Genomic DNA, 13458 nt, shown 5'->3' on the forward strand with positions numbered 1-13458 from the left:
GCAACACTCTTAGTTATGCTTTAAAGAGTATCCCAACCTTTTAAATAAATTTCACCGTATGCAAAAACATAAGGGTTATTATCATGAGCCTCTAGATACAACCTATGTTTTACAATTAACCTTATGGCCTCTATCATTTCACTGGTAAAAAATATAGGCACCAAAGCATTTTTACTTTTCCCTTTTATTTTTCCCTTCAATATAGCAAACCTGCATATGGTCAGCAAGTATTTTTTCTACAGGGTCATCAAGGTTGTTAATATTGGTTCACCTTTTCCATCTTCCATCCTTGACACCTTGCCACTGCAAAAGTTTTAATTTTAATACTTCTCCATCACGTCTAGCATTAAAAGTTAATACTCGTATCAAAGTTAATTTAGCAAGTTGTTTAACATCATTATTTGAAAAACTGGAAGATTCAATGCGATAAACACCTTCTCCAATTTCATCCAAAATGTATTTCCTTAAACTCATTATATCACCCTCCAATGGCAGTTCTTCAGGCTGATTTGCTTTATCAGATTCATAAGTTGACCTTGCATTTCCTGCCATAACTTGCCAGTCACTATCATATAACTCTAAAAAGTTTCTTATTTTTTCGATTTTAATACTACAGTTTTCTCTCAAAGCAAGTGCTCTTATAGTAAGTGCTAGATTGCGTAAACAAAATCCTGCCTTTAGAAAAGTATTCGGTTTCCCTATATCTCTAGGGCCATTATATTGAGAAAGAATTTTGACTGCTGAAGTAATAAGATCAAAATTTTCCGGTAACACCAACAAACTTGCAACGACATTTTCTTGCATATCTTCGTCGTCAAGGTTTTTTTTTTATCAAGTCGAATAATACCACGACTCATCCCCTGTAATAATATCACATAGTCTCCATGGGCCGTTTCTGAAAAGGGCTAAATTTGCCTTATATGCCTCAACTCTATTCTTGCAATTTTGATCAGTTAACTCATGGGGTATCTAACGTGATGTTAATTTTCTTTTTTTAAGTGCGCTGTGAATGATTTCGTTGATTGTAAAACAATTAATCGATGTCAGGGCTTTAATTATATCATGTGTTGCATGCGGATTTTCTTCAATAATGGCTCGCATACGTTCAATACTCTCAGCTGTACTTGGTTTGAGGGTGCCTTGAGCAAGGATCATCTTCAAGACTCTCTCTACCATCTTTAAATAACGCCCACTTGGCAACTGTACTATATTTTGGAGATGGTCACCATGAACTAATACCAATTCATCATTTATGGCTTGTGCTGAAACCCCAAGTAGAGCATGGGTTTAATATATGCTCGATATTCAATCTTTTCCATTTTAATAATTTTTTTTTTTTTAACATATAATAAAATTAAAATAACTTTTTTAATAAACATTCAAAATATTTTAACAAGTACTTAAAATGTTTATAATTAAACACAGTTTAAAATGATATACACTGAGGCATATTCGTTTAGACGCATCAATTTTTTTCTCTTTATCTTAATTTTTTTCTATGTATTGTCAACTGATATGCATGCAAGTTATTATCAAAATAATTGTTGTGTTGTGGGCTAATAAAAACCACAAAAAAAAATTTTCTATGTGTCTTTATTAACATGAGAGTATGTTTGATATACAAAAGCACATTTTTTAATTGGAATATATCTATAGACGCAATCAGAATAATAACGGTAATTATTGATTTTTAATCACTTTTACACAAATAAATTAAAAAATTTTAGTGTAATTTGATCTTTTGCTCTGCCAGTATCATTTTTATTGCATTTTATGAAATGCCTAAAGGAAAGTATTTGACAGATGCTGAAAAAATACAAATTAATTTATATCGTGGCTCAGAAATCTCACCAGCACTTTCTATACGAGAAATAGCAAGAAAAATTGGAAGATCTGACCATGTTGTACGAAACTACAATGCAAAAGGTGACAATTACTGTGTAAAAAAAGCAACAAACGGCAACAAAGTATTAACAAATCGGCAAATTAATCGAATGCGCTTCGAAGCAACCAAAAATAAATTGAATGCACAAATAAAAGATGAATTATTATTGGCTGTCACCAATAAACATGTTGCACATATTCTACGTACAACACCAAACGTAAAGTGGAAGAAACCACACCAAAAACCAATGTTAAAAAAACACCATAAAATTGCTAGATTACAGTTTGCTAAAAACCATATGCATTGGACTCATGAGTGGCAAAACGTAATATTTTCAGATGAAAAAAGTTCAATTTAGATGGTCCTGACTCTTACAGTTGTTATTGGCATAAGAGGAATAAATGACCCACAAACAAAACGAAATTATGGAGGAGGAAGTTTAACGGTTTGGGGTGGATTTTCTTATTCAGGAAAATTGACTCTGTGTTGTGGTTTACCTAAAATGAACTCGATAAAGTATACAGAAATGTTGGATGATTTTCTCATAACTTATATGGATGAAAACATGGACGATAATGCCATATTTCAGCAAGATAATGCTGCAATTCACACATCTAGGCATTCTATGAAATGGTTTAAAGACCACAACATCCCGGTTCTCGAATGGCCAGCTTGTAGCCCGGACTTAAATCCAATCGAGAATGTGTGGGGATGCTATCAAAAGTTTATGACGCTAAAGCAGCCGGACACCAATTTAAAACTGTTACTGAGTTAAAGTGTAAAATCCTTGAAGCATGGTCCGAGTTGGATCAAACTACACTTCAACGACTAGTGGAGTCAATGAAAGGCAGAATTTTTGAGGTGATCCAGTGTAATGAAGGACATGCGCATTACTAATTTCCATCTTTTAATGTCAAAAATATGACTGCGTCTATAGATATATTCCAATTAAAAAATGTACTTTTGTATATCAAACATACTCTCATGTTAATAAAGACACATAGAAAAATTTTTTTTGTGATTTTTGTTAGCCCACAACACAACAATTATTTTGATAATAACTTGCATGCATATCAGTTGACAATACATAGAAAAAAATTAAGATAAAGAGAAAAAAATTGATGCGTCTAAACGAATATGCCTCAGTGTATAAATATTTAATTATTTCCTGTCTCATTGTATCTTTATAGATGAAGTTCTATTAACTTCTTTAACAACCTAAGTACAATTTTGCCTAAATGCTTAAGGTATATTAAAAAAGAAAAGTAATTATATTAATTTAAATACAAAGTTAGGTAAACAAGCTAGCATGTTCTGGTCTTCTTCATTACTATTTTCAACATTATCATCCTGAATTAAAAACATTTGAGTACATTTTTATAAACAATTTTATCTGAGAAATTTAACTTTAACAATTTAACCATTAATAAACTAAAATGCTGTAAATTTTAGTTGACTTGAAAATCAATGATCTAAAATATGGTGCATTGCGTGGCATATAAAGTATAATAGTATATTTTATAAACTAAAAATTGGCCAAGATTTAAATTGATTAACTTTTACATTCTTTAAAAATTCTATAAAGTTTAAATCTTTTACAAAAATATTATTATAAACCTTCTAATACAAAAATTATTTCCAAAACTCAAGTTAAAATGCATGTATAAACTTTTATTTAACAAATTAGTAAAAAATAAGAAAATAATGATTATCATCATCAAAATAAATCATACCTGCAATTTTAAACTGTTAGCACATTTATTAGATCTATAAAATAAAACAATTCATAACACATATCGTAACTTTATGTCGAAGTATTTATGATTATATATTAATTATATATAATATTTCTTTTTTTTTATATAGAGAAATGGAAGAAACAATATATAAATTTATATTTAAATTAATTAAATAAAGGCTCCTTTAACATTTCAAACACTTCTTCATTGCTGGACTCTTTCAATGACATATTCTAAAATTCAAAAGCCATATGACTACAAAATATTTAGTGACTTATATATAGCTATAATGAATAGTAAAGTTATATAGTTATAGTTGCATTAAAAATTTAATTTGAACTATGCTAATTTATCCTAAATTCCATATTTAAATTTCCTAAATTGTTGTGATTAAGTACTTGAAACAAATTAGATACGGTTACCGTTGTTAATTTTTTTAATCTACCAATAATCTAAAAAGTTATAGTTTTTGTAAATCAAAACAAGAAAAAACGTTATTTATAAGTTCATGTAGAACCCTTGGAATTAGAAAAACTGAAGTTGGCAAAAAATTGCTTACCTTAAACTGTTTAAGGTCGGTAAAAACATTTATTCACAAAGGTTTCACCATAAAAAATATAAATGTGGTCTGCAAACAATCGCCAACCTTTAATAAATTTAAGGTACAGTTATGTATGTGTGTGTGTATATATATATATATATATATATATATATATATATATATATATATATATATATATATATATATATATATATATATATATATATATATATATATAAATATATATTTGATTCGATATTCTATTAGAAAAAGACAAATAAGAAATATGTTACAAATAAATACCATTGTAAAAAACAAAGTTGTTTTTTATCTTGAAATTTCAAAATCTTGAAGTTTCAAAAATATAAAGATTCCTGAACACAAGTTAATCGCTCTCTGGATCATTGCACCATCCTCCAATAATAGTTTCAACAAGATGTCTTGTGTCAGACTCCAAATATATTTTAGAAATAATATTTATATCTGGTTTTTCTCCTTTTTCAAGGGCTTGAGTTAAAAAAATATCTTTATATATAGAAAAGTGATTTTGCCACGGTGAGTCTAATCCTGACATTGTTTCAAAAATAGATAATGACATGGCATAAACATCTGATTCTTTCTTGACAATATTTCCCATACAGTTACGAATTTCAGGAGAAAGATAAGCTATTGTTAAACCAGCAAATCCAGCTTTTACCTTAGTCTTTTTTGCCATTGTTTCTTTTATTATAGCAAGGTCACACAAATCAGAAAGTTTTATAATTATGCTACTTAAAGTGCTCTGAAGTAAAATATTTGCAGGCTTAAAATCATGATGCACAATGTTTAAGTCGTGCAAGTATTTCAATCCATTAGCTGCTTGTAAATAGTAATCTAACCGTTCTATATAATTAAAATAAATTTCTTCGTTAAACAAATTTAATAATTCTGGCAATGAATGGCATACTGTATTTTCTACTAGTACACAGCAGTAGTCAAACAAGTGGTGGAGGTATAATACTAAAGCCAATATACGAAACAATATTTGGTAGGTTAAGCTTTTTAAAACGGTTTGACATAAGATACATTTTTGATTTAGGGAATTGATGTTTATAAAGTTTACAAGCAATAACCTTCTTTTTATGAATAAATTTGTAAACTTTTGCAAAAGAACCTTCGCCAATAAAAGCATCTTCAGGCATGTTTAGAGGTAGTTCTACAATAAACTTGTTATTTTCTTGCTCAATCTGATTTAAGTCTTTGGATTTAAGAAAACTGAAGTTCGCCATTTTTAAAATTAATCAATAATAAAATGTTAGCACATTTAAAAATAAACAAAATAGTGAAAAAAGCCGGTATTACCGGTAGCGAAAAGAGTAAAATATATAGTCATTAAAGTATTTATATGCTTCGTCGCTAAAATTAAATATATCATGCTTAAAAATATTGATAACAAATAAATCTTACAGTTCCTTTAAGGGTTCAATAAAGATGGATTTTGCGAAAATTATGTGTAAGTGTAAAAAATACAAACACCAACTTATTGGCTCAATTTAGTTCAGACCACTGTGTTGATATAGAAACAGTAATGATGCAAAATAAGTTAAAAAATTATCGACCACTTGAATGAGCCGATAAATAAAAGCCGATAAGTAGTCAGGTAAAGAAGTGCGTGGTTCGGTAAGCTGGTAATAGTTCCATACATATATACATGCGTACATACATACATACATACATACATACATACATACATACATACATACATACATACATACATAAGAATGAAAACATACATACATACAAACAAACAAACATTCATGCATACATTCATACATACATACATACATACATACATAATTTAAATAATTTCAATTATTTATATAACTATTTAGTTGGAAAAAGCGTTGAAATTGGAAATAGTAAAAAGTACAATCCAGCAACAGGTCCTGTGGTTTCTCAGCTCTGTGATGAATGTAATCATATTTTTAAAATAGGAGGACCAATTTGGTCCAAGTCTATTCATTCTGAAACCTTTGTGACAGCTTTGTTGGTTGATATAGAGAAGGAAAAAGACTGTTATAGTACACAACAAAGAATTCGAGGTAAGAATTGTTTATTTGTCAGGGTTAGGGTTTTGGTTTGCTAGTTTTGATTAAAGCAAGTTCTAGTTTGCTACAAATTGATAGAAAACACATTAATTGACAGACCACTGCAAAGCATGACAAAGCATTAAGAAAAGTAAAAGGTTTCTTTGTAAAGCTGGTAAAGAAAAGTTTAATTTAATCTTTCTATTCAGAATCTAACAAGTCAATTACAGAAAATCAAAAAGTGGACATTATACAATGTATTATAAAAATTAATTATAAAATTATATTTTAATAAGGGAGAACATATATGGCAGCTCATATATGGCAGTGTAACATGACATTTATAGATATGGTAACATAAGACTGATTTAAACTTTGTTCAGTTTTGCACCTCACTTTAAATCAATTTTCATCATTTAATGCCATTGCGTGGTGGTTTAAAAAAAAAAATTAAACAGAATTAAAAATTGCATCCTTCAAAGGTGTAGACATATTTCCACATCTCCACGCACCAGTCTTGTTTGTCAAGGTCTTTATTTTGGAATTATAAGATTGATAAAAATAAGTTTAAAAAAAAAAAAGTAAATCAAGAGTAAAGTCAATATAGGAAGATGAATAAATTTGAAAAAGAATTTCTGCTTTTTGTATTTATTTTTTAGAGGAAGTAGTTTTTTACAAAGAATAGTTTGCAAAGTCGGAGAAAATCTTTGTGAGTTAATTTTTTTAAGGGTTTTGTCAGAGAAAGTCATGAAGTTTATTTTATAGTTACACCAAAAATTGTGTTGATTATGAATCACCTGTAAATCACTTAAAATGTTTCAAGCTTAAAAACCATTTTTGGAAAAGCATTACAGAGTAATAAACTCAAAAAGTCAAAGTTTTAGTATTATTTTTAGTAGAAATTTCCTAAGTACTTGATTTAATTGTGTGAAAAAAAATTATTTTTTTATTTTTCTTTCGCATTTTTTTTGGCATGTTTCCATCTAATCATCTTTAATAGCAGAAATACAGAAATGTAAGAGTTGAGAGATAAAGCATGAAATATTATAGAAATTCTTATAAGAATTTCAAGAATAGTGTTTCCAATTTTTATTTTTTTGTTTTGTTTTGTTTTTTGTCTTTTTTTGCACTATAGTTTCTGAACAGAACAGAACTAGACAGACTAGTTAATGATTTTATTTCAAGAAATAGTTACTCAATGCTATAACAAAATGTCTTGAAAACTACTAAATGTTTTGATAAAAGCTTAGATCTACTTTTAGATAATCTTTTTGATTAAAAGTATGTTTATCAATCTTTTTAATTAGAATAAAAGAGTATAAGTATATGAATAAATGATATATATTATAAGTTTTTTCTGCTCATCTATAGTAGCATAAAATAAAATATAAGATTTAGTCACTTTAAAAAAAAAGGATCATCAGATCCTTTCTGTTCGTTCTGAGGTCCAATAATAGTGTCAGGTTGTCAATTTCAGGTTATCAGCTTCAGGTTGTCTAACCTGCTAAATAAGCTAGAATAGGGGCAGCACAAAAAAAGCAAAAACATTATTTAGAGTTAGTATTTCAGCAGTATTTACCTTTGAAAGAGATTTTTTAGAACATATTAGCACTGGTGTAGAAAACTGAACTGGTAAATAGTTTATAATAAGATTTTTGATTTATGTTTGAGTCATTTTAAATGTGTGAAAAAGTATGTTTTTTATGTGTAGCACTGATTGTACATTTATATTTTATTATTAAATTTTATTAGGTACGCTATCTGTAGTTTTGGAAGAGCTGCCAGATCACCCATTGTATCTTGTAATTGATCATCTTTGTAATGTGCTGCATTCTACAACACCATCACATGCTCAATTTCGATCTGCAGTTATTCATGCAGGCTATGAAATTTCCAGTACCCACGCAAATCAAGCTGGCCTTAAAACCAGTGCACCTGTATCAGGTAATTATCAAGTAGTTTTATCTATTATAATTTTCTAACATGAGTAAAATAATAAATTAAAAAAGGTTGTATTATAATTTATATTATATTTATAAATATTTGTATATATCTTAGGGTAATGACTTCCTGGGTCATAAATCAATAACTATTTTTACAAAAGTAATGAAAAAAACAATTCCATTTTCTTGTTGAAAAAGGTCACCCACAAACCAAAAGTTTGAATTTACCATATTTTTTTAATTGGAGAGTTATTACGTAGTTTTTAAGCATTTAACAGTTTGTTACATCATAACACTCTAAATAACAAGTAAATATAAAATTACAAACTTAAATGACATTTCTACAAGTACAAAAAGCTACTGTACATATCAAAAATAGATGTCAAAAAGATCTTGAAGACACTTGATTGCTTGTTTTGCACACTAATTTGTTTTGGGAATTTCTAGTCTCGATGGTTCCTGATTCCAAAATTTTTTCACTGAATTAAATGCTTTTTTGTGACCATTCAAGCCGCTACATAGCTTCCGATAATCATCTGCATTGTACATTTGGTCCGTAATCAATGGTCCGCCCATATGTACGAGATGCATCTACAAATGTTGATTAGTAAGTCATGCCAAATGAGCTAGTATTGCTCGGAAATTCCATCTTGCATGATTTAATTTGCGTATTTTTTGAAACTTCACTTTAGAAATATTCCAGATTCTTCAAAAAAGAGCATACCCAAGTTAAATAAAATATAAAAATTTCATATCATCACCCCATTTTACTGTTTCAATAATCACTTCTTTACCATTCTTGAAATTCTTCCTGAGCTGTTATTAGTTTTTTTACAAGTTCCGGGATAAATAGATATTTTTTTACAAGTTCCGGGACAACACATCACCCAATATTAGGGTGATGTGTTGTTTCCTCAAAGTTCTTCATCCATTACAACGCAAAGGACTCAGTCAAGAACATGATGAGAACTAATTAATTGCGGTTCTTCCAGGGTTTTTTTCAGTAAAACGGGTTTGTTACTGACTGACAATCCTATTTGTTCTTCCAGTGTTTACATTTGTAGCGTCTGTTACAATCATCTTTATACTCTTCCATAAATTGCATTTATGGAGAATAGCTGTTATACCTTAAACAACAGTATCTGTTTTTCTATCTGGTAGATCTAGTGCTTTTAACTTATTATCTTTTTTATTCTTCAACACTTAATATTCTTGGGGGCTAATACATTTTCCATCAAATTGCAGTAAAAAGTTATCTGAGTGTAGTGTTTTCTTCATTTCTTCCTTAAGTTTAGTAGCTTCTCTAATAGTTGATCTGACTATACAAGACTGTGGAGTCTGGTATATTCAGATCATATGAATATACCAGATGTTCTGAATATACTTTCAGTATATCTGAAGGTATATTCAGAACATCATTCAGAGCATCTCAATGTTTATCCTATTCTGAGATAACTGTCGACAAATGGTTGCTATTTTGCTGGTTGATAAATTTGAAGATTTTACTAATTTGATTGCCGTTTTGGGTTTGATGTATTTTTTGTTGGTACTTGTTCTTCTGAATCTTCAGACTTTTGATATTCTGCCTCAGACTTGGATTCAGAAGTTAACGTTGTTACTGTTGTTGAAGTAGGCTTAAAGGACATTTTTCTTCTTTTGGATGGATGGATAGTTTTTGAACTAGCAGTCTTCCCAGTTGTATACTTGACCTGTTCTTTGCTTTCAATCTGATGCTGATAAAATCTTCTGTCCTCACTGCTGAGCCATTTACCTTATTTTTTTGTGATGACAAAAAAATAAGGAAAATGGCTTTTATCATTTTTCTTCAGCATTTTATCCAATTTTGCCTGTACAACTTAAATTGGTAAATGTGGAAAATTTAGTTTCTTTTGCCATAAACTTGTTACATCTTTCTCAATTTCCTTTATGCATTCTCATCTCCCTTTGATTGATTCTCCCAGAAACAGATAGCAACCATCAATTTGGATATTTTTTATTTATTTAGATTGAGTAGTATCCTACTGTTATCTTCCAGTGATTGTTCTTCTAATGGTACAGTTTTTCTTTTCCTATGTGACTCATAAATCCTCATTCAAATTGTCTTATTTCTTTTAGTAGTGGAAGCCTTTTCCTATAGGACATTATGATTAAAAATAATGCTTGAATATATTTCTAAAAAGCAATATTAATAAATATAAGTGCTATTGTACTCTATATTATTTGACTGCCATCTGGTGAATACAGATTCATATAAAACTTTTATGGTTGCTTATAATCAGGCAGCTTTTAAAGTAGGGTGCAGTAAATTTTAATTTTTTTAGAATTCATTTAACCTGGGTGTGCAAAAGTTGTCCATTCATTTCAGAAATACTCTGGAAAAATATCAATACTCTTGGAAATTATCTTGAGGTGCCCCAAGACCTTTTAAAATTTAATTGGTCCCTAATTTTATAAAAAAAAGTTTTTTAAAAGTATGTTTTATATCTCAAATTATAAAAAGATTTTTTAATAAAAATTTTTCATTTTTAGTAAAAAATCTGATTTTTTATGCAGTAAAATTAAAAAATAATTATTTTTTTGTAAAATGATTATTCTTTTTGAAATTTTTATATAGTTTTGCTTCATGACATTTGAAATCTTTTTTTTATGTTAGGACTCATTAAGTTTTCAAAGGTCTTGAGGCACCTAAAGATAATTTTCAAAAGCATTGATATTTTTCCAGAGTACTTAAGAAATTTTGGACAACTTTTGCACACCCAGGCTAAATGAATTCTAAAAAAAATTAAAGTTCACTGCACCTAATTACATAGTCTAAATCTTGCTTATTTTCTATACACTTCTAGAAGATTCCAAAAAACTCTTAAAAGTTTCAGAGATTTATAAATGTTATATACATTTATATTATACAATACAAATCTTGTAAAGTTCACTAAACCTACTTGCTCTTTGTGAGACTAATTTGAGTTCAGCTGTCTCATCTTGTGATCTTAGTGTTGATGGTTATCTTCCTTTGATTCGTAAAGACTCCAATAGTCACATCCTTGGCCTGGGTTTTTTTATTTGTAAGAATTCGCCCATTTGTTGGGAAACTGGGTTTGAATCTACAGACTATTCTTTTATCGGCTTTCTTTAGCACCACTTCACTTTATCGTCTTTCTCTTTGTTCTAAATCACTCTTCTTCATCTCAAAACTGCACTCTTTTTGATGTTATTTCTGAACAAATTGACCAAGCCCTCTCTCTTTATCCATCAGCCAATATTGTTGTTATTGGTGACTTTAATGCTCATCACACTGAATGGCTTGGCTCTAGTGTCAGTGACTCTGCAGGCGTTAAAGCCCATAACTTTTGCCTTTTTCAATCCTTAACTCAAATAGTCAACTTTCCAACTTGCTTTCCAGACAACCCGAATCATTTACCTTCTCTACTCGACTTATGTTTTGTTTCTGATCATAAACAGTGCTCAGTTTCTCCACATTCATCCTTAGGTGCTTCTGATCACAGCTTGATCTCTCTAAAACTATTATCTCATTCTTCTTCATCATCTGAATCCCATTATTATTACACCTCTTACAACTACCTTAAAGCTGGCTGGGACTCTTTCCGTTATTTTCTTTGTGTAGAAATCTTTCATCTTCCTGCTTACAAATGTGCTTCTAACGTAACTTCTTGGATTAAGGCCGGTATGGAATCCTTTATTTCCTCTTGATGATTCCAGGTCAAGTCTCACTCTTCTCCATGGTTTTCCTCACATTGTGCTGCTGCAATTTCCAATATAAACTGTTACTTCCATATCTATCAGCAAAATAATTCTCCAGAAAACAGACGTCTGTTTATTACTGCTAGAAACCATTGTAAAAAGGTTTTTGTCTTAAGCCAAAGCTTGTTATTCTCAGGTCATATAATCTCGTATTTCATTACAAAAATTAGGCTCTCATGACTTCTGGTGAATCTTTAATAGTATCAATAATAAGGGCAAATCTGTTATTCCATCTCTCTTGTATGGTTCAGACTTTGTCACTTCACCTAAAGGCAAAGCTGAATTGTTTGCTAAGAACTTTTCATTAATATCATCTCTTGATTCCCCCAGTTGCGTTCTAACTGATATAGCCGTCAAACAGGGTGATCCATTGCTTTACATTCCTATCACTCCACCTTCTGTATCTAAAGTGATTTCCTGCTTAGACTCTTCTACAGCTTGTGGTCCGGACAACATACCTGTTATTGTCTTGCAGAAGTGTTCTCTGAAGCTGTCGTCTATACTTTCAAAACTATTCAAAAAGCGCTTATCAGAGTCTTGTTTTCCAGCATGCTGGAAAGCGGCATCTGTTATCCCTATTTTCGAAAATTCTGGAGAGCGATCTGATTCATTTAACTACTGTCCCATTAGTCTTCTTCCTATCATAAGCAAGGTTTTTGAACCTTTAATTAACAAACACTTAATCTAATAGCTTACTTTCTGATCATCAATATGGATTTCGATCTTCTTGTTCTTCAGCTGATTTGCTAACAGTAATAACCAATAGGTTTTATTGTGCATTAGATAAAGGTGGAGAGGTTAAGGCTATCGCTCGTGATAAAGCTTTTGATCAAGTTTGGTCTTCTTCATAAGCTTTCTTTTTACGGTATATCTGGCAACATCTTCAATATTATTGAATCCTTCCTTTCCAATCGTAGTATAAAAGTTGTCCTCAATGGATAACACTCTTCTTCATATCCTGTAACTTCAGGGGCTACTCAAGGTACTATCCATGACCCTATGCTCTTTTTTATTTACATTAATGATCTTCCAGATATTCTCACATCCAAGGTAGCATTGTTTGCTAATGATACTACCATTTATTCTTGTCATGATAAGAAGCCAACACTCTCTGATTGCTTGGAGGGGCATTTGAGCTTGAAAAGGATCTCACTTCTGCTACAGTATGGGGCTCACAGTGGCTGGTGAACTTTAATTCAGACAAAACTCAATTTTTTTCAGCCAATCGTTATCTCAATAATTTAGATCTTCCTATATTTGAGAATGAGACTTAGATGAATGACAAGTCAAGCAAGAATGTGTTTTAGTTGATGGAATTAGAGATAATAGCTCCTTGGGGCAGCGACCATGATAGTATTTGTAGAAAAAAGAAAGAGATGCAACTTATGACAATGGGAAAGAGACTCAAGCTTAGCAGATAGAGCAAGTACAATTACCTTCACAATGCGTTCTTAGACCTTGTCTAGAAAAGAAAGAGCATCAATAGAAGAACCAGCCCAAATATGAAAACAGTATTCTATACAGG

At 30.2% G+C, this 13458-nt stretch overlaps 1 protein-coding gene across 1 annotated transcript in view; it reads left to right on the forward strand.

The window, feature by feature from the left end:
- Positions 1–13458, forward strand: part of LOC100201984 (tRNA (guanine(26)-N(2))-dimethyltransferase) — a 74745-nt gene that overhangs the window by 33180 nt on the left and 28107 nt on the right. The window contains exons 4-5 of the mRNA XM_065792036.1: positions 6037–6246; positions 7984–8175. Coding sequence (XP_065648108.1) covers positions 6037–6246; positions 7984–8175 — 402 coding nt within the window. The remainder of the gene's footprint in view (positions 1–6036; positions 6247–7983; positions 8176–13458) is intronic.

This window comes from Hydra vulgaris, chromosome 03, assembly GCF_038396675.1.
Source record: "Hydra vulgaris chromosome 03, alternate assembly HydraT2T_AEP".
NCBI classification, from domain to species: Eukaryota; Metazoa; Cnidaria; class Hydrozoa; order Anthoathecata; family Hydridae; genus Hydra; species Hydra vulgaris.